At 47.9% G+C, this 21,783-nt stretch overlaps 1 protein-coding gene across 2 annotated transcripts in view; it reads right to left on the reverse strand.

Annotated features, from left to right (window-relative positions):
• vill (villin-like) overlaps positions 1 to 21,783 on the reverse strand; it is an 82,067-nt gene that overhangs the window by 26,035 nt on the left and 34,249 nt on the right. For both annotated transcript variants that reach the window (XM_064941129.1, XM_064941130.1), the window contains exons 5-11: positions 15,477 to 15,585; positions 7,364 to 7,474; positions 6,210 to 6,418; positions 5,157 to 5,235; positions 4,575 to 4,673; positions 4,307 to 4,460; positions 416 to 516 (exon numbers count right to left, since the gene is read on the reverse strand). In XM_064941129.1, the coding sequence (XP_064797201.1) occupies positions 416 to 516; positions 4,307 to 4,460; positions 4,575 to 4,673; positions 5,157 to 5,235; positions 6,210 to 6,418; positions 7,364 to 7,474; positions 15,477 to 15,585 (862 nt within the window). The remainder of the gene's footprint in view (positions 1 to 415; positions 517 to 4,306; positions 4,461 to 4,574; positions 4,674 to 5,156; positions 5,236 to 6,209; positions 6,419 to 7,363; positions 7,475 to 15,476; positions 15,586 to 21,783) is intronic.

Genomic DNA, 21,783 nt, shown 5'->3' on the forward strand with positions numbered 1-21,783 from the left:
CTCGGCCTTGGTTTCAATATCCGTTTAGTTTCAGTTAGTTTTCAGACCTGATTTGCTAGTTTTTATTTAGTTTAGTTGTATAAAAATATTTCTATTTGGTTTTTAAATTATTTAGTTTCAGTTTTAGTGTTCGGACAGAAAGCACGTGTAGGAGGCTAGGAGATTTGGTTTGTATAGTTTGTATAGTTCAAACAAATTTAACACCTGTCCAATGTGTTTTAACATTTCAACATTAGTAGTACATGTAAGGAGAATCAAGAAGCTACCTAGTAATTTATGTTTGAAACTTCGCCCTCTCTTGGCAGCATATATTTCACATATTTAGTCCCCCAAAAGATTGAAAACTCAATTGAAAACAATATTAGATGTTTTCCCAAATTAAAAGATAACAAGTAATAGCCTTGGTGTGTCTCACCTGAACCTGTCCAGAGGCGTCATCCACCATGCGTTGCTGTGCTGCCAGTTCAGGACGAGCATGAAGCTCCATCACATCAAACTTCACCTGCTCAACCTTAGCTACAGGACAGGACACAATGGTGTTGAGATGGAAAAAAAACCTGCACATCTATGACTAGGGTGGTAGTATTTACAGTGTACAAAAGTTGCTCATTGTAAAGAATTTGTTGTCTAGTTAGTTACATATCATCTTTGTTTCATGTAGCTAGTTACAGCACCTTCAGAAAGTCTTCATACCCCTTTACTTATTGCACATTTTGTTGTGTTACAGCCTGAATTTAAAATGGATTAAATATATGTTTTCTCTCTCACCCATCTACACAACCATAAGTGCATTTGTCCGGGAGTGTGCGTGCAGGACAGAGGAATAGCAATTCTTACACTATTGTTCTAAATTCAATCATCTTCTTCATCCTCATCATTCAGTTCATTGAAATTAAATGTTGAAGTTGTGCACAATTATCAGTTTCTATTTAGGTTTATGTCGCCCATTCATTGTCAGTTAGAGATACAGCAGCGCCTCGGGACCCAAAAGCATAATCAGTGCTCTAACTCCCCCTTGTGGTGGTCTGGAGCAATGAAGTAGTGACACAGGGTACCGTACTAAACCACAAATGACCTCTAAGTCCAGCAAAAGTTTAGTTGAGCAACTACTGTACCTATCTTGGCTAGTTAATAGTTACATATATTGGTTAGTTAAGAGTAGCTGCCTATCTTGTTTAGTTAATAGTAGTTACCTAATTGAGTTAGTAATAGTTACCTATATTGGGTAGCTAAACATATTTACCTACTTAGTTAGTTAGTAGTTACCTATCTTGGTTTGTTAATAGTAGTTGTTATTGTTTTGTTTAGTTAATAGTAGTTACATATCTTAGTATGTGAATAGTAGTTACCATGACTGTAGAGTAGAGTAGTAGTTACATATAATGGTTAGTTAATAGTAGTTACCTATCTTGTTTAGTTAGTAGTCATTACCTATATTGTTTAGTTAGTAGTAGTTCCCTATGCTGGTTAGTTAGTAGTCCTTACCTTTCTTGTTAAGTTAGTAGTAGTTACCTATTTTGTTTAGTTAGTAGTCATTACCTTTCTTGTTTAGTTAGTACTCGTTACCTATCTTGGCTAGTTAATAGCTATGAACTATCTTGGTTAGTTAGTAGTCGTTACCTATCTACTACTATTAACTAACGGACCTCTGAGACTATCACAGTGCAGGTGCATTTATACGGAGACTTGATTACACACAGGTGGATTGTATTTATCATCATTAGTCATTTAGGTCAACATTGGATCATTCAGAGATCCTCACTGAACGTCTGGAGAGAGTTTGCTGCACTGAAAGTAAAGGGGCTGAATAATTTTGCACGCACAATTTTTCAGTTTTTGATTTGTTAAAAAAGTTTGAAATATCCAATAAATGTCGTTCCAGTTCATGATTGTGTCCCACTTGTTGTTGATTCTTCACAAAAAAATACAGTTTTATATCTTTATGTTTGAAGCCTGAAATGTGGCAAAAGGTCGCAAAGTTCAAGGGGGCCGAATACTTTCGCAAGGCACTGTATCTTGTTTAGTTAGTAGCCGTTACAAATCTTGGTTAGTTAATAGTAGTTACCTATCTTAGTTAGTTAATAGTAGTTACCTATCTTAGTTAGTTAATAGTAGTTACCTATCTTGTTTAGTTAGTAGCCGTTACATATCTTGGCGAGTTAATTGTAATTACCTATCTTAGTTAGTTAATAGTAGTTACCTATCTTGTTTAGTTAGTAGCCGTTACATATCTTGTTTAGTTAGTAGCCGTTACATATCTTGGCGAGTTAATAGTAATTACCTATCTTAGTTAGTTAATAGTAGTTACTTATCTTGTTTTGTTAGTAGCCGTTACATATCCTGTTTAGTTAATAGTAATTACCTATCTTAGTTAGTTAATAGTAGTTACCTATCTTAGTTTGTTAATAGTAGTTACCTATCTTGTTTAGTTAGTAGCCGTTACATATCTTGGCTAGTTAATAGTAATTACCTATCTTAGTTTGTTAATAGTAGTTACCTATCTTGTTTAGTTAGTAGCCGTTACATATCTTGGCTAGTTAGTAGCCGTTACATATCTTGGTTAGTTAATAGTAATTACCTATCTTAGTTTGTTAATAGTATTTACCTATCTTGTTTAGTTAGTAGCCGTTACATATCTTGGCTAGTTAGTAGCCGTTACATATCTTGGTTAGTTAATAGTAATTACCTATCTTAGTTAGTTAATAGTAGTTACCTATCTTGTTTAGTTAGTAGCCGTCACATATCTTGTTTAGTTAGTAGCTGTTACATATCTTGGCTAGTTAATAGTAGTTACCTATCTTAGTTAGTTAATAGTAGTTACCTATCTTAGTTAGTTAATAGTAGTTACCTATCTTAGTTAGTTAATAGTAGTTACCATTCTTGGTTAGTTAGTAGCCGTTACATATCTTGGTTAGTTAGTAGCCGTTACATATCTTGGCGAGTTAATAGTAATTACCTATCTTAGTTAGTTAATAGTAGTTACTTATCTTGTTTTGTTAGTAGCCGTTACATATCCTGTTTAGTTAATAGTAATTACCTATCTTAGTTAGTTAATAGTAGTTACCTATCTTAGTTTGTTAATAGTAGTTACCTATCTTGTTTAGTTAGTAGCCGTTACATATCTTGGCTAGTTAATAGTAATTACCTATCTTAGTTTGTTAATAGTAGTTACCTATCTTGTTTAGTTAGTAGCCGTTACATATCTTGGCTAGTTAGTAGCCGTTACATATCTTGGTTAGTTAATAGTAATTACCTATCTTAGTTTGTTAATAGTATTTACCTATCTTGTTTAGTTAGTAGCCGTTACATATCTTGGTTAGTTAATAGTAGTTACCAATCTTGTTTAGTTAGTAGCCGTTACATATCTTGACTAGTTAATAGTAATTACCTATCTTAGTTAGTTAATAGTAGTTACCTATCTTGTTTAGTTAGTAGCCGTCACATATCTTGTTTAGTTAGTAGCTGTTACATATCTTGGCTAGTTAATAGTAGTTACCTATCTTAGTTAGTTAATAGTAGTTACCTATCTTAGTTAGTTAATAGTAGTTACCTATCTTAGTTAGTTAATAGTAGTTACCATTCTTGGTTAGTTAGTAGCCGTTACATATCTTGGTTAGTTAGTAGCCGTTACATATCTTGGCGAGTTAATAGTAATTACCTATCTTAGTTAGTTAATAGTAGTTACCTATCTTGTTTAGTTAGTAGCCGTTACATATCTTGGCTAGTTAATAGTAGTTACCTATCTTGTTTAGTTAGTAGCCGTTACATATCTTGGCTAGTTAATAGTAATTACCTATCTTAGCTAGTTAATAGTAGTTACCTACCTTGTTTAGTTAGTCGCCGTTACATATCTTGGTTAGTTAGTAGCCGTTACATATCTTAGTTAGTTAGTAGCCGTTATATATCTTGGCGAGTTAATAGTAATTACCTATCTTAGTTAGTTAATAGTAGTTACCTATCTTGTTTAGTTAGTAGCCGTTGCATATCTTGGCTAGTTAATAGTAATTACCTATCTTAGTTAGTTAATAGTAGTTACCTATCTTGTTTAGTCAGTAGCCGTTGCATATCTTGGCTAGTTAATAGTAATTACCTATCTTAGTTAGTTAATAGTAGTTACCTATCTTGTTTAGTTAGTAGCCGTTGCATATCTTGGCTAGTTAATAGTAATTACCTATCTTAGTTAGTTAATAGTAGTTACCTATCTTGTTTAGTTAGTAGCCGTTACATATCTTGGCTTGTTTGTAGCCATTACATATCTTGTTTAGTTAGTAGCTGTTACATATCTTGGCGAGTTAATAGTAATTACCTATCTTCCCAGTGGTGTACACATTCCCCAGGCCCTTTGTCTGTCCCTTCTCTGTCCATGAAATGAAGAGATGTTTGAACATGGCTGACTCTCCTCCCTCAGCCATCACCTCCACATTAGTGCTGCTGGAGTAGTTCTTAGCCTTGATGAAGCCCTACAGAGGATAGAGGATGAGGGATGTTTTCTCTGCATTGAGGGTTGAATCTTAACTTGAGATATGCATGTAATTTCCATGTGTTCCTGTTTTTGTTGGTCAACTGTGACTCACCACTGCCCTGCCTAGTGCCGAGCGACGCTCCTCTATAGAAGCCTCCTTTCCCTTCCACACCAGCACACTCAAACCACCCTGGTCCACAATATAGCAGTCCTGACAGGGAGGCAGAGGGTGAGAGTGAGAGAGAGAGAGAGAGATAGAGATAGAGATAGAGGGACAGTGAGAGACAGAGAGAGACAGACAGCGAGAGATAGAGAGAGATAGAGAGAGGGAGAGACAGAGAGAAAGAGAGAAAGAGGGAGAGACAGAGAGAGAGAGAGAGAGTGAGAGAGAGACAGAGAGAGGGAGAGACAGAGAGAAAGAGGGAGAGACAGAGAGAGAGAGAGAGAGTGAGAGAGAGACAGAGAGAGAGTGAGAAAGAAAGAAAGAAAGAAAGAAAGAAAGAAAGAAAGAAAGAAAGAAAGAAAGAAAGAGAAAGTGTAATGGCAAAGCTGAACAGCCATGGCCTTCTGTTAAGGACTGAGTGGCAAATTACACAGTAACAATGTGAAAATGTAGAGTTATAGGAATAAAAGGAAATGCAAGTTAGAATGAGGTTAATCAGGTAAAATGAAGCAATAAAAAAAGTAGTTGTACCGTGGAGTGCAGCAGGTCTTGAGTCAGAGGCTGCATGGCCACTTCCTGGACGACCAGTTTGCCACTCTCATCAGACACACTGGGAGATAGACAGACAGAATCAGGAGATAATCTCCACTCTCATCAGACCTTTGTTACACTCACACACACACCAAGGGGTGAGAAGTTTATTTAGAGACAGTCTAGAACAATAGCCTTGAAGTCAGTCTAGAACAACAAACTTGGTGTCAGTCTGGAACAATAGCCTTGGTGTCAGTCTGGAACAATAGCCTTGGTGTCCGCCTAGAACAATAGCATTGGTGTCAGTCTGGAACAACAAACTTGGTGTCAGTCTGGAACAATAGCATTGGTGTCAGTCTGGAACAATAGCCTTGGTGTCCGCCTAGAACAATAGCATTGGTGTCAGTCTGGAACAACAAACTTGGTGTCAGTCTGGAACAACAAACTTGGTGTCAGTCTGGAACAACAAACTTGGTGTCAGTCTGGAACAACAGCCTTGGTGTCCGCCTAGAACAATAGCATTGGTGTCAGTCTGGAACAATGGCCTTGGTGTCAGTCTGGAACAATAGCCTTGGTGTCAGTCTGGAACAATAGCATTGGTGTCCGCCTAGAACAACAGCCTTGGTGTCCGCCTAGAACAATAGCATTGGTGTCAGTCTGGAACAATGGCCTTGGTGTCAGTCTGGAACAATGGCCTTGGTGTCCGCCTAGAACAATAGCATTGGTGTCAGTCTGGAACAATGGCCTTGGTGTCAGTCTGGAGCAACAGCCTTGGTGTCCGCCTAGAACAATAGCATTGGTGTCAGTCTGGAACAATGGCCTTGGTGTCAGTCTGGAGCAACAGCCTTGGTGTCCGCCTAGAACAATAGCATTGGTGTCAGTCTGGAACAATGGTCTTGGTGTCAGTCTGGAACAATGGCCTTGGTGTCAGTCTGGAGATACAGCAGGGCTCTGGTCTGGCAGGTCAATAATGCTGCATCATTGAATGACGAAGCAGTTCCAGGCTAAGGGTCACTGACAGAACGAGACCGTCTCCAGAGTTAGTCTACTTACTTGTAGAGCCTGATGTTGGCGGTCTGCTGATGGCGGTCTGGTGTGTCATCAGGCTCCGCCTCTTTCAGCTTGCCTGACCTCTGGCCCAGCACGGCCCTCATGATCTTCATCAGCTCAGGAGAGTCTTCCTCATCTCTCCCCTCCACCACCCCGATCTGAGCACGCCCCCCTCGCTCCCTGTCACGGATATCCTGGGCCAGCAGCATCGCCTGCAGGGAGGGGAGAATATAACATTGATTGTTTAGTGGAAAAACACCTAAACTTAAACAGGAAATACATAGAAACCAAACCTGGCATGGAACGGTTTAAAGGGGCGGTCATCAAAGAAGCACAGTCATTAAAGGGGCGGTCATCAATGAAAAACAGTCATTAAAGGGGCGGTCATCAAAGCAGAACAGTCATTAAAGGGGCGGTCATCAATGAAGAACAGTCATTAAAGGGGCGGTCATCAAAGCAGAACAGTCATTAAAGGGGCGGTCATCAAAGAAGAACAGTCATTAAAGGGGGGATCATCAAAGAAGAACAGTCATTAAAGGGGTTATCATCAAAGAAGAACAGTCATTAAAGGGGCGGTCATCAAAGAAGAACAGTCATTAAAGGGGCGGTCATCAATGAAGAACAGTCATTAAAGGGGCGGTCATCAATGAAGAACAGTCATTAAAGGGGCAGTCATCAATGAAGAACAGTCATTAAAGGGAAGGTCATCAATGGACAACAGTTATTAAAGGGGCGGTCATCAATGAAGAACAGTCATTAAAGGGAAGGTCATCAATGAAGAACAGTCATTTGATCGTCATTATCATGATGGTAGACTAAACACACGGCCGTGGTGTTCACTAGGACTACCTGAAGTTTCTACCTCCTGTTGCTCTGAGGGTCAGAGTCAGGGGTTAGGAGTTAATGGTTCAAATCAAATCAAATCAAATGTATTTGTCACATACACATGGTTAGCAGATGTTAATGCGAGTGTAGCGAAAGGTTTAGGGTCAGGGTTAGCGGTCAGGGGTCAGTGGTTAAGGGTTCGGTGCCTTGATTTTCTCTCCCCTGTTGCTCTGAGGGTTAGGGTTAGAGGACGGGGGTTTGGTGATGAGGTTAAAAGTTCAGAGTTAGGGTAAGGGGTTTAGGGATAGAGGTCGGGGGTCAGGATTAGGTACCTTGAGTTTCTCACTCCGGTTGCTCTGAGGGCCATTCCACTGAACTATGACCTTCCCCATGTCCAGAAGGAAGACGTCTCCACTGTTGAAGCTACTCCACGACACCTCCACCTGGAAACACAACATACACTCAGAACACTGCTCACCTGAAACCCAATACACACTCAGAATACTGCTCACCTGGAAACACAATACACACTCAGAACACTGCTCACCTGGAAACACAATACACACTCAGAACACTGCATTCTTCCCCCCAGGGAAAGACAGGCAGCGGTAGGCCCCAGTGTGGATGACTGAGGCTGTGTTAGATGGACCGAGGCTGTGCTAGAGGGACTGAGACTGGGTTAGAGGGACTGGGGCTGGGTTAGAGAAACTGGGGCTGGGTTAGAGGGACTGAGGCTGGGTTAGAGGGACTGGGGCTGGGTTAGAGGGGCTGGGGCTGGGTTAGAGAGCCTGAGGCTGGGTTAGAGGGACTGAGGCTGGTTTAGAGGGACTGAGGCTGGGTTAGAGGGACTGAGGCTGGGTTAGAGGGACTGAGGCTGGGTTAGAGGGACTGGGGCTGGGTTAGAGAGCCTGAGGCTGGGTTAGAGAGGCTGAGGCTGGGTTAGAGGGACTGAGGCTGGGTTAGAGGGACTGGGGCTGGGTTAGAGGGACTGAGGCTGGGTTAGAGGGACTGAGGCTGGGTTAGAGGGACTGAGGCTGGGTTAGAGGGACTGAGGCTGGGTTAGAGGAACTGAGCCTGGGTTAGAGGAACTGAGGTTGGGTGAGAGGAACTGAGGCTGGGTTAGAGAAACTGAGGCTGTGTTAGAGGGACTGAAGCTGGGTTAGAGAGACGGAGGCTGGGTTAGAGAGACGGAGGCTGGGTTAGAGAGACTGAGGCTGGGTTAGAGAGAGTGAGAATGGGTTAGAGGGACTGAGTCTGGGTTAGAGGGACTGAGGCTGGGTTACAGGGACTGAGTCTGGGTTGGAGAGAGTGAGTCAGGGTTAGAGGGACTGAGGCTGGGTGAGAGAGACTGAGGCTGGGTTAGAGGGACTGAGGCTGGGTTACAGGGACTGAGGTTGGGTGAGAGGAACTGAGGCTGGGTTAGAGAGACGGAGGCTGGGTTAGAGAGACTGAGGCTGGGTTAGAGAGACGGAGGCTGGGTTAGAGAGACGGAGGCTGGGTTAGAGAGACTGAGGCTGGGTTAGAGAGAGTGAGAATGGGTTAGAGGGACTGAGTCTGGGTTAGAGGGACTGAGGCAGTGTTAGAGGGACTGAGGCTGGGTTACAGGGACTGAGTCTGGGTTGGAGAGAGTGAGGCAGGGTTAGAGGGACTGAGGCTGGGTGAGAGAGACTGAGGCTGGGCTAGAGGGACTGAGTCTGGGTTAGAGAGACTGAGGCTGGGTTAGAGGGACTGAGGCTGGGTTGGAGGGACTGAGTGGGCTAGAGGGACTGAGGCTGGGTTAGAGGAACTGAGTGGGCTAGAGGGACTGAGGCTGGGTTGGAGGGACTGAGGCTGGGTTAGAGAGCCTGAGGCTGGGTTAGAGAGACTGAGACTGGGTTGGAGGGACTGAGGCTGGTTTAGAGGGACTGAGAATGGGTTAGAGGACAGAGGCTAAGCTAGAGGGACTGAGGCTGGGTACGAGGGACTGAGGCTGGGTTAGAGGGATGAGGCTGGGTTAGAGGGAGTGAGGCTGGGTTAGAGGGACTGAGGCTGGGTTAGAGGGAGTGAGGCTGGGTTAGAGGGACTGAGCCTGGGTTAGAGGGACTGAGGCTGGGCTAGAGGGACTGAGGCTGTGTTAGAGGGACTGAGGCTGGGTTAATGGGACTGAGGCTGGGTTAGAGGGACTGAGGCTGGGCTAGAGGGACTGAGGCTGGGTTAGAGGGACTGAGGCTGGGCTAGAGGGACTGAGGCTGGGCTAGAGGGACTGAGGCTGGGTTAGAGGGACTGAGGCTGGGTTAGAGGGACTGAGACTGGGTTAGAGAGAATGAGGCTGGGCTAGAGGGAATGAGGCTGGTTTAGAGGGATGAGGCTGGGTTTTAGAGTCTGAGGCTGGGTTAGAGGGACTGAGGCTGGTTTAGAGGGATGAGGCTGGGTTTTAGAGTCTGAGGCTGGGTTAGAGGGACTGAGGCTGGGTTAGAGGGACTGAGACTGGGTTAGAGAGAATGAGGCTGGGCTAGAGGGACTGAGGCTGGGTTAGAGGGACTGAGGCTGGGTTAGAGGGACTGAGCCTGGGTTAGAGGGACTGAGGCTGGGTTAGAGGAACTGAACCTGGGTTAGAGGGACTGAGGCTGGGTTAGAGGAACTGAGCCTGGGTTAGAGGGACTGAGGCTGGGTTAGAGGGACTGAGGCTGGGTTAGAGGGACTGAGGCTGGGTTAGAGGAACTGAACCTGGGTTAGAGGGACTGAGGCTGGGTTAGAGGAACTGAGCCTGGGTTAGAGGGACTGAGGCTGGGTTAGAGGGACTGAGGCTGGGTTAGAGGGACTGAGGCTGGGTTAGAGGGACTGAGGCTGGGTTAGAGGGACTGAGGCTGGGTTAGAGGGACTGAAGCTGGGTTAGAGGAACTGAGGCTGGGTTAGAGGGACTGAGGCTGGGTTAGAGGGACTGAAGCTGGGTTGGAGGGACTGAGGCTGGGTTAGAGGGACTGAGTCTGGGTTAGAGGGACTGAGGCTGGGTTAGAGGAACTGAGGCTGGGTTAGAGGGACTGAAGCTGGGTTGGAGGGACTGAGGCTGGGTTAGAGGGACTGAGACTGGGTTAGAGGGACTGAGGCTGGGTTAGAGAGACGGAGGCTGGGTTAGAGGGACTGAGGCTGGGTTAGAGGGACTGAGGCTGGGTTAGAGGGACTGAGGCTGGGTTAGAGGGACTGAAGCTGGGTTGGAGGGACTGAGGCTGGGTTAGAGGGACTGAGACTGGGTTAGAGGGACTGAGGCTGGGTTAGAGGAACTGAGGCTGGGTTAGAGGGACTGAAGCTGGGTTGGAGGGACTGAGGCTGGGTTAGAGGGACTGAGACTGGGTTAGAGGGACTGAGGCTGGGTTAGAGAGACGGAGGCTGGGTTAGAGGGACTGAGGCTGGGTTAGAGGGACTGAGGCTGGGTTAGAGAGACGGAGGCTGGGTTAGAGGGACTGAGGCTGGGTTAGAGGAACTGAGGCTGGGTTAGAGAGACGGAGGCTGGGTTAGAGGGACTGAGGCTGGGTTAGAGAGAGTGAGAATGGGTTAGAGGGACTGAGGCTGGGTTAGAGAGACGGAGGCTGGGTTAGAGGGACTGAGGCTGGGTTAGAGGAACTGAGGCTGGGTTAGAGAGACGGAGGCTGGGTTAGAGGGACTGAGGCTGGGTTAGAGAGACTGGGGCTGGGTTAGAGAGACTGGGGCTGGGTTAGAGGGACTGAGGCTGGGTTAGAGGGACTGAGCCTGGGTTAGAGGGACTGAGACTGGGTTAGAGGGACTGAGGCTGGGTTAGAGAGACGGAGGCTGGGTTAGAGGGACTGAGGCTGGTTTAGAGGGATGAGGCTGGGTTTTAGAGTCTGAGGCTGGGTTAGAGGAACTGAGCCTGGGTTAGAGGGACTGAGGCTGGGTTAGAGGGACTGAGGCTGGGTTAGAGGGACTGAGGCTGGGTTAGAGGAACTGAACCTGGGTTAGAGGGACTGAGGCTGGGTTAGAGGAACTGAGCCTGGGTTAGAGGGACTGAGGCTGGGCTAGAGGGACTGAGGCTGGGTTAGAGGGACTGAGGCTGGGTTAGAGGGACTGAGGCTGGGTTAGAGGGACTGAGGCTGGGTTAGAGGGACTGAAGCTGGGTTAGAGGAACTGAGGCTGGGTTAGAGGGACTGAGGCTGGGTTAGAGGGACTGAAGCTGGGTTGGAGGGACTGAGGCTGGGTTAGAGGGACTGAGACTGGGTTAGAGGGACTGAGGCTGGGTTAGAGGAACTGAGGCTGGGTTAGAGGGACTGAAGCTGGGTTGGAGGGACTGAGGCTGGGTTAGAGGGACTGAGACTGGGTTAGAGGGACTGAGGCTGGGTTAGAGAGACGGAGGCTGGGTTAGAGGGACTGAGGCTGGGTTAGAGGGACTGAGGCTGGGTTAGAGAGACGGAGGCTGGGTTAGAGGGACTGAGGCTGGGTTAGAGGAACTGAGGCTGGGTTAGAGAGACGGAGGCTGGGTTAGAGGGACTGAGGCTGGGTTAGAGAGAGTGAGAATGGGTTAGAGGGACTGAGGCTGGGTTAGAGAGACGGAGGCTGGGTTAGAGGGACTGAGGCTGGGTTAGAGGAACTGAGGCTGGGTTAGAGAGACGGAGGCTGGGTTAGAGGGACTGAGGCTGGGTTAGAGAGAGTGAGAATGGGTTAGAGGGACTGAGTCTGGGTTGGAGAGAGTGAGGCAGTGTTAGAGGGACTGAGGCTGGGTTAGAGGGACTGAGGCTGGGTTAGAGGGACTGAGGCTGGGTTAGAGGGACTGAGGCTGGGTTAGAGAGACTGGGGCTGGGTTAGAGAGACTGGGGCTGGGTTAGAGGGACTGAGGCTGGGTTAGAGGGACTGAGCCTGGGTTAGAGGGACTGAGACTGGGTTAGAGGGACTGAGGCTGGGTTAGAGAGACTGGGGCTGGGTTAGAGGGACTGAGGCTGGGTTAGAGGGACTGAGACTGGGTTAGAGGGACTGAGGCAGTGTTAGAGGGACTGAGGCTGGGTTACAGGGACTGAGGCTGGGTTAGAGGAACTGAGGCTGGGTTAGAGAGACTGGGGCTGGGTTAGAGGGACTGAGGCTGGGTTAGAGGGACTGAGGCTGGGTTAGAGGGACTGAGGCAGTGTTAGAGGGACTGAGGCTGGGTTACAGGGACTGAGGCTGGGTTAGAGGAACTGAGGCTGGGTTAGAGAGACTGGGGCTGGGTTAGAGGGACTGAGGCTGGGTTAGAGGGACTGAGACTGGGTTAGAGGGACTGAGGCAGTGTTAGAGGGACTGAGGCTGGGTTAGAGGGACTGAGGCTGGGTTACAGGGACTGAGTCTGGGTTGGAGAGAGTGAGGCAGGGTTAGAGGGACTGAGGCAGTGTTAGAGGGACTGAGGCTGGGTTACAGGGACTGAGTCTGGGTTGGAGAGAGTGAGGCAGGGTTAGAGGGACTGAGGCTGGGTGAGAGAGACTGAGGCTGGGTTAGAGGGACTGAGGCTGGGTTAGAGGGACTGAGGCTGGGTTAGAGGGACTGAGGCTGGGTTTTAGAGTCTGAGGCTGGGTTAGAGAGACTGAGGCTGTGTTAGAGGGACTGAGGCAGTGTTAGAGGGACTGAGGCTGGGTTAGAGGGACTGAGGCTGGGTTAGAGGGACTGAGGCTGGGTTAGAGGGACTGAGGCTGGGTTAGAGAGACTGAGGCTGGGTTAGAGGGACTGAGGCAGTGTTAGAGGGACTGAGGCTGGGTTAGAGGGACTGAGGCTGGGTTACAGGGACTGAGTCTGGGTTGGAGAGAGTGAGGCAGGGTTAGAGGGACTGAGGCAGTGTTAGAGGGACTGAGGCTGGGTTACAGGGACTGAGTCTGGGTTGGAGAGAGTGAGGCAGGGTTAGAGGGACTGAGGCTGGGTGAGAGAGACTGAGGCTGGGTTAGAGGGACTGAGGCTGGGTTAGAGGGACTGAGGCTGGGTTAGAGGGACTGAGGCTGGGTTAGAGGGATGAGGCTGGGTTAGAGAAACTGAGGCTGTGTTAATGGGACTGAGGCAGGGTTAGAGAAACTGAGGCTGGGTTAATGGGACTGAGGCTGGGTTAGAGAAACTGAGGCTGGGTTAGAGGAACTGAGGCTGGGTTAGAGGGACTGAGGCTGGGTTAGAGGGATGAGGCTGGGTTAGAGGGACTGAGGCTGGGTTAGAGGGACTGAGGCTGGGTTAGAGGGACTGAGGCTGGTTTAGAGGGACTGAGGCTGGGTTAGAGGGACTGAGGCTGGGTTAGAGGGACTGAGGCTGGGTTAGAGGAACTGAGGCTGGGTTAGAGGGGCTGAGGCTGGGTTAGAGGGGCTGAGGCTGGGTTAGAGGGATGAGGCTGGGTTAGAGGGACTGAGGCTGGGTTAGAGGGACTGAGGCTGGGTTAGAGGGATGAGGCTGGGTTAGAGGGACTGAGGCTGGGTTAGAGGGACTGAGGCTGGGTTAGAGGGACTGAGGCTGGGTTAGAGGGACTGAGGCTGGGTTAGAGGGACTGAGGCTGGGTTAGAGGGAGTGAGGCTGGGTTAGAGGGATGAGGCTGGGTTAGAAGCATTGAGGCTGGGTTAGAGGGACTGAGGCTGGGTTAGAGGGACTGAGGCTGGGTTAGAAGCATTGAGGCTGGGTTAGTGGGTCTGAGGCTGGGTTAGAAGCATTGAGGCTGGGTTAGAGGGACTGAGGCTGGGTTAGAGGGACTGAGGCTGGGTTAGAGGGACTGAGGCTGGGTTAGAGGGACTGAGGCTGGGTTAGAAGCATTGAGGCTGGGTTAGAGGGACTGAGGCTGGGTTAGAAGCATTGAGTCTGGGTTAGTGGGTCTGAGGCTGGGTTAGAAGCATTGAGGCTGGGTTAGAGGGACTGAGGCTGGGTTAGAGGGACTGAGGCTGGGTTAGAGGGACTGAGGCTGGGTTAGAGGGACTGAGGCTGGGTTAGAAGCATTGAGGCTGGGTTAGAGGGACTGAGGCTGGGTTAGAGGGACTGAGGCTGGGTTAGAAGCATTGAGGCTGGGTTAGAGGGGGTGAGGCTGGGTTAGAAGCATTGAGGCTGGGTTAGAAGCATTGAGCCTGGGTTAGAGGCATTGAGACTGGGTTAGAGGGTCTGAGGCTGGGTTAGAAGCATTGAGGCTGGGTTAGAGGGACTGAGGCTGGGTTAGAAGCATTGAGGCTGGGTTAGAGAGACTGAGGCTGGGTTAGAGGGACAGAGGCTGGGTGAGAGGGACTGATGCTGGGTTAGAGATGCTGAGGCTGTGCTAGAGGGACTGAGGCTGGGTTAGAGGGACTGAGGCTGGGTTAGAGGGACTGAGGCTGTGCTAGAGGGACTGAGACTGGGTTAGAGAGGCTGAGGCTGGGTTAGAGGGACTGAGGCTGGGTTAGAGGGACTGAGGCTGGGTTAGAGGGACTGAGGCTGGGTTAGAGGGACTGAGGCTGGGTTAGAGGGACTGAGGCTGGGTTAGAGGGACTGAGGCTGGGTTAGAGGGACTGAGGCTGGGTTAGAGGGACTGAGGCTGGGTTAGAGGGACTGAGACTGGGTTAGAGAGGCTGAGGCTGGGTTAGAGGGACTGAGGCTGGGTTAGAGGGACTGAGGCTGGGTTAGAGGGACTGAGGCTGGGTTAGAGGGACTGAGGCTGGGTTAGAGGGACTGAGGCTGGGTTAGAGGGACTGAGACTGGGTTAGAGAGGCTGAGGCTGGGTTAGAGGGACTGAGGCTGGGTTAGAGGGACTGAGGCTGGGTTAGAGGGACTGAGGCTGGGTTAGAGGGACTGAGGCTGGGTTAGAGGGACTGAGGCTGGGTTAGAGGGACTGAGGCTGGGTTAGAGGGACTGAGGCTGGGTTAGAGGGACTGAGGCTGGGTTAGAGGGACTGAGGTTGGGTTAGAGGGACTGAGGCTGGGTTAGAGGGACTGAGGTTGGGTTAGAGGGACTGAGGCTGGGTTAGAGGGACTGAGGCTGGGTTAGAGGGACTGAGGCTGGGTTAGAGGGACTGAGGCTGGGTTAGAGGGACTGAGGCTGGGTTAGAGGGACTGAGGCTGGGTTAGAGGGACAGAGGCTGGGTTAGAGGGACTGAGGCTGGGTTAGAGGGACTGAGGCTGGGTTAGAGGGACAGAGGCTGGGTTAGAGGGACTGAGGCTGGGTTAGAGGGACTGAGACTGGGTTAGAGAGGCTGAGGCTGGGTTAGAGGGACTGAGGCTGGGTTAGAGGGACTGAGGCTGGGTTAGAGGGACAGAGGCTGGGTTAGAGGGACTGAGGCTGGGTTAGAGGGACTGAGGCTGGGTTAGAGGGACTGAGGCTGGGTTAGAGGGACTGAGGTTGGGTTAGAGGGACTGAGGCTGTGCTAGAGGGTCTGAGGCTGGGTTAGAAGCATTGAGGCTGGGTTAGAGGGACTGAGGCTGGGTTAGAGGGACTGAGGCTGGGTTAGAGGGACTGAGGCTGGGTTAGAGGGACTGAGGCTGGGTTAGAGGGACTGCTGCGTACCTCTGTGGCGGTGACATGCTTCCTTCCTTTAATGTGCAGCAGCCGCAGGATGTTGTACACATTGGACTCGACATGACGGAACCCTGACTCCACACCACCCTTCTTATAGCTGATGGAGAGGACAGGGGTTAGTCAGGGAGATATGAGTAGAGGACAGGGGTTAGTCAGGGAGAGATATGAGGAGAGGACAGGGGTTAGTCAGGGAGAGATATGAGGAGAGGACAGGGGTTAGTCAGGGAGAGATATGAGGAGAGGACAGGGGTTAGTCAGGTAGAGATGAGGGAGAGGACAGGGGTTAGTCAGGAGCGGCTTCGGGACAATTCTCTGATTGTCCTTGAGTGGCCCAGACTTGAACCATATCGAACTTCTCTGGAGGGACCTGAAAATAACTGTGAAGTGACGCTCCCCATCCAACCTGACAGAGCTTGAGAGGATCTGCGGAGAAGAATGGGAGAAACTCCCCAAATACAGGTGTGTCAAGGTTGTAGCATCATATCCAAGAAGACTCGAGGCTGTAATCGCTGCCAAAGATGCTTCCACAAAGTAGTGAGTAAAGGGTCTGAATACTTATATAAATGTGATATATACCATTTCTAAAAACCTGTTTTTGCTTTGTCATTATGGGGTATTGTGTGTAGATTGATGAAGAAAAACAACAATTTTATACATTTTAGAATAAGGCTGTAACATAAGAAAATGTGTGACTGTCTTCTATGACATTACTATGAATAAGAGCGATATCATTTGTATTTGTCAAACATGCATCAATATTCATGTCACCAGAATAAGACCCTTATTGTAAAGTAGCATAACGCTCATCACCTTGCACATTCACCACCCTGTGAAGTGGATTTCATCTACAGCCTTAATAAACTGCATGCTTTCCCGGGTTGTAGTAGGAGGAGACACATAACGTATCACGTGATTCCAAGTTTACTTTAATTTGACGGTTATTATATCAATGTTTGCACATAATGGAGTTTCCACTGCCATTTCACTGCATAATCAATTTACACGACACAAAAACATCCCATCATGTCGAACAAACAAATTGTCTGTAGGCATTTATAAAATTGTATGACCATTTCTAAAATTGTATTGACATTTCATATTTCCTTTATTGATCTACTGTTCTTCAACAACAGATGTACTCTGGCCGGCTGTGACATTTCTAATGTGGCAGGTAATTTGTCTGCATGAAATGGTTGGATGGAAACCTGCTTAGTGTTGTGTAAAGGAACCTATGAGCCCCAAACCCAAAGTAATGGAAGATGAAGGCATCAAACAGGGAGTTGATTGATGTAAATGGCTATTAAATATACAAAATACCACAAATCCTCATATTCTAAAATCAAATGATATCTCTAACAGGTTGTGACAAACATGGGAGAGTACCTGCACTAGGCGGAGGTGACCAGACCATAGTGATTTGTGTTGGCTCTTGGGGACTGCTCACAGGTGTTTACAGTCGTGAGTGAACCAGCATTGGAGCAAGGTACACTGGGTCACCGGATTCAAGTGCTGTTATGTGTTTGATAGCAACTTCCCCTCTGTGCCCCAGCATGGGAATTCCTACAGACCACAGTGTACCAGCTGGAACAGAATACAGACTGTTGAGAGTCTTTGTTCCGCTGAACAATAGTGGATACAAATCTACTATTGTATGTAGTGGGAGAAGTGACAGGAGGAAGCACAGCCCTCCCTCCGGCTGACGTGTTCCTGTGCATTAATGGATGAGCGATAAGTGTCTCATTCCAATGCTATTATGCTCTTAAGGCACTATTTATAGCTCTGTTAAATGGACTTTTAGTTTGTTTTTCTAATGCATTTACTTTTTGCCTACAGTATGGTTTATGGCTCGTCTTTAGTTCAACTACTGAAGCGTGTTCTGGTACGCTTTCATTCTATCACAACAATAAATACACATTTTACATTTAGGAGATCGTGAAAAGCGCTTTATGAACAAAATACAGTTATTAAGTAATGAGTCATTAGTCCATGTCCTTAGCAGATTGACCTTCAAATATAATATTTTACAATTGTTCTGTGAAACAATGTTTTAACTCAACCCAAATGTAGACAGTTATATTGGCAAGACAGCATGATGTGTGTGTTCTGTCACCTTAAATAGCAGACAGTGTGTTAATACCACTTAAGACAGACACTCTCACACATGCTTTGTTAATCTCAGATTGCACACCAAGTTCAGCTGAGGCTTTAGTCTAATGTTTGGACTGTTCGATTCATGAAATAATGTAAATCAATTCTAATAATCAATCCTACCTTATGAAATCTTATCTTGTGAAATAATACATATTCTGAAAAGAGAGCTCCGCTGTGAGCATAGCACCGTTTGTCACTGTTATAGGGCATTTCATGTACTGCTTAGTGTTGTTGTGTGGTGTGGTTGCTTCACTGGCATCTACAGAAAGAGTTTTGCCTCACCAAGACATGCTGAAATCGCAACTGAGTATGAATGTGCCTGCGTGTTATGTGTGTATGAGCAAATTAAGTGTGTGTGTGTTTTGGAGTGTCAGTGTGTGTGAGTGTGTATGTAGAGTCCTGTGTGTGTGTAGAGTCCTGTGTGTGTGTAGAGTCCTGTGTGTGTGTGTAGGGTCCTGTGTGTGTGTAGAGTCCTGTGTGTGTGTAGAGTCCTGTGTGTGTGTAGAGTCCTGTGTGTGTGTAGAGTCCTGTGTGTGTGTAGAGTCCTGTGTGTGTGTAGAGTCCTGTGTGTGTGTAGAGTCCAGTGTGTGTGTAGAGTCCTGTGTGTGTGTAGAGTCCTGTGTGTGTGTAGAGTCCTGTGTGTGTGTGTAGGGTCCTGTGTGTGTGTAGAGTCCTGTGTGTGTGTAGAGTCCTGTGTGTGTGTGTAGAGTCCTGTGTGTGTGTAGAGTCCTGTGTGTGTGTAGAGTCCTGTGTGTGTGTGTAGGGTCCTGTGTGTGTGTAGAGTCCTGTGTGTGTGTAGAGTCCTGTGTGTGTGTGTAGAGTCCTGTGTGTGTGTAGAGTCCTGTGTGTGTGTAGAGTCCAGTGTGTGTGTAGAGTCCAGTGTGTGTGTAGAGTCCTGTGTGTGTGTAGAGTCCTGTGTGTGTGTAGAGTCCAGTGTGTGTGTAGAGTCCTGTGTGTATGTAGAGTCCTGTGTGTGTGTAGAGTCCTGTGTGTGTGTAGGGTCCTGTGTGTGTGTAGAGTCCTGTGTGTGTGTAGAGTTCTGTGTGTGTGTAGAGTCTTGTGTGTGTGTAGAGTCCTGTGTGTGTGTAGAGTCATGTGTGTGTGTAGAGTCCTGTGTGTGTGTAGAGTCCAGTGTGTGTGTAGGGTCCTGTGTGTGTGTAGGGTCCTGTGTGTGTGTAGAGTTCTGTGTGTGTGTAGAGTCTTGTGTGTGTGTAGAGTCCTGTGTGTGTGTAGAGTCATGTGTGTGTGTAGAGTCCTGTGTGTGTGTAGAGTCCTGTGTGTGTGTAGAGTCCTGTGTGTGTGTAGAGTCATGTGTGTAGAGTCCTGTGTGTGTGTAGAGTCCTGTGTGTGTGTAGAGTCCTGTGTGTGTGTAGAGTCATGTGTGTAGAGTCCTGTGTGTGTAGAGTCCTGTGTGTGTGTAGGGTCCTGTGTGTGTGTAGAGTCCTGTGTGTGTAGAGTCCTGTGTGTGTGTAGAGTCCTGTGTGTGTGTAGAGTCATGTGTGTAGAGTCCTGTGTGTGTGTAGAGTCCTGTGTGTGTGTAGAGTCCTGTGTGTGTGTAGAGTCATGTGTGTAGAGTCCTGTGTGTGTAGAGTCCTGTGTGTGTGTAGAGTCCTGTGTGTGTGTAGAGTCATGTGTGTAGAGTCCTGTGTGTGTGTAGAGTCCTGTGTGTGTGTAGAGTCCTGTGTGTGTGTAGAGTCCTGTGTGTGTGTAGAGTCATGTGTGTAGAGTCCTGTGTGTGTAGAGTCCTGTGTGTGTGTAGAGTCCTGTGTGTGTGTAGAGTCATTTGTGTAGAGTCCTGTGTGTGTGTAGAGTCCTGTGTGTGTGTAGAGTCCTGTGTGTGTGTAGAGTCATGTGTGTAGAGTCCTGTGTGTGTGTAGAGTCCTGTGTGTGTGTAGAGTCATGTGTGTAGAGTCCTGTGTGTGTGTAGAGTCCTGTGTGTGTGTAGAGTCATGTGTGTAGAGTCCTGTGTGTGTGTAGAGTCCTGTGTGTGTGTGTAGGGTCCTGTGTGTGTGTAGAGTCCTGTGTGTGTGTAGAGTCCTGTGTGTGTGTGTAGAGTCCTGTGTGTGTGTAGAGTCCTGTGTGTGTGTAGAGTCCAGTGTGTGTGTAGAGTCCAGTGTGTGTGTAGAGTCCTGTGTGTGTGTAGAGTCCTGTGTGTGTGTAGAGTCCAGTGTGTGTGTAGAGTCCTGTGTGTATGTAGAGTCCTGTGTGTGTGTAGAGTCCTGTGTGTGTGTAGGGTCCTGTGTGTGTGTAGAGTCCTGTGTGTGTGTAGAGTTCTGTGTGTGTGTAGAGTCTTGTGTGTGTGTAGAGTCCTGTGTGTGTGTAGAGTCATGTGTGTGTGTAGAGTCCTGTGTGTGTGTAGAGTCCAGTGTGTGTGTAGGGTCCTGTGTGTGTGTGTAGGGTCCTGTGTGTGTGTAGAGTTCTGTGTGTGTGTAGAGTCTTGTGTGTGTGTAGAGTCCTGTGTGTGTGTAGAGTCATGTGTGTGTGTAGAGTCCTGTGTGTGTGTAGAGTCCTGTGTGTGTGTAGAGTCCTGTGTGTGTGTAGAGTCATGTGTGTAGAGTCCTGTGTGTGTGTAGAGTCCTGTGTGTGTGTAGAGTCCTGTGTGTGTGTAGAGTCATGTGTGTAGAGTCCTGTGTGTGTAGAGTCCTGTGTGTGTGTAGGGTCATGTGTGTGTGTAGAGTCCTGTGTGTGTAGAGTCCTGTGTGTGTGTAGAGTCCTGTGTGTGTGTAGAGTCATGTGTGTAGAGTCCTGTGTGTGTGTAGAGTCCTGTGTGTGTGTAGAGTCCTGTGTGTGTGTAGAGTCATGTGTGTAGAGTCCTGTGTGTGTAGAGTCCTGTGTGTGTGTAGAGTCCTGTGTGTGTGTAGAGTCATGTGTGTAGAGTCCTGTGTGTGTGTAGAGTCCTGTGTGTGTGTAGAGTCCTGTGTGTGTGTAGAGTCATGTGTGTAGAGTCCTGTGTGTGTAGAGTCCTGTGTGTGTGTAGAGTCATGTGTGTAGAGTCCTGTGTGTGTGTAGAGTCCTGTGTGTGTGTAGAGTCCTGTGTGTGTGTAGAGTCATGTGTGTAGAGTCCTGTGTGTGTAGAGTCCTGTGTGTGTGTAGAGTCCTGTGTGTGTGTAGAGTCATGTGTGTAGAGTCCTGTGTGTGTGTAGAGTCCTGTGTGTGTGTAGAGTCCTGTGTGTGTGTAGAGTCATGTGTGTAGAGTCCTGTGTGTGTAGAGTCCTGTGTGTGTGTAGAGTCCTGTGTGTGTGTAGAGTCATTTGTGTAGAGTCCTGTGTGTGTGTAGAGTCCTGTGTGTGTGTAGAGTCCTGTGTGTGTGTAGAGTCATGTGTGTAGAGTCCTGTGTGTGTGTAGAGTCCTGTGTGTGTGTAGAGTCATGTGTGTAGAGTCCTGTGTGTGTAGAGTCCTGTGTGTGTGTAGAGTCATGTGTGTAGAGTCCTGTGTGTGTGTAGAGTCCTGTGTGTGAGTAGAGTCCTGTGTGTGTGTAGAGTCATGTGTGTAGAGTCCTGTGTGTGTAGAGTCCTGTGTGTGTGTAGGGTCCTGTGTGTGTGTAGAGTCCTGTGTGTGTAGAGTCCTGTGTGTGTGTAGAGTCCTGTGTGTGTGTAGAGTCATGTGTGTAGAGTCCTGTGTGTGTAGAGTCCTGTGTGTGTGTAGAGTCCTGTGTGTGTGTAGAGTCATGTGTGTAGAGTCCCGTGTGTGTGTAGAGTCCTGTGTGTGTGTAGAGTCCTGTGTGTGTGTAGAGTCATGTGTGTAGAGTCCTGTGTGTGTAGAGTCCTGTGTGTGTGTAGAGTCCTGTGTGTGTGTAGAGTCATGTGTGTAGAGTCCTGTGTGTGTGTAGAGTCCTGTGTGTGTGTAGAGTCCTGTGTGTGTGTAGAGTCATGTGTGTAGAGTCCTGTGTGTGTGTAGAGTCCTGTGTGTGTGTAGAGTCCTGTGTGTGTGTAGAGTCATGTGTGTGTGTAGAGTCATGTGTGTAGAGTCCTGTGTGTGTAGAGTCCTGTGTGTGTGTAGAGTCATGTGTGTAGAGTCCTGTGTGTGTGTAGAGTCCTGTGTGTGTGTAGAGTCCTGTGTGTGTGTAGAGTCCTGTGTGTGTGTAGAGTCCTGTATGTGTGTAGAGTCATGTGTGTAGGGTCCTGTGTGTGTGTAGGGTCCAGTG

The sequence above is a fragment of the Oncorhynchus masou genome, chromosome 28 (assembly GCF_036934945.1).
Source record: "Oncorhynchus masou masou isolate Uvic2021 chromosome 28, UVic_Omas_1.1, whole genome shotgun sequence".
Taxonomy (NCBI): Eukaryota; Metazoa; Chordata; class Actinopteri; order Salmoniformes; family Salmonidae; genus Oncorhynchus; species Oncorhynchus masou.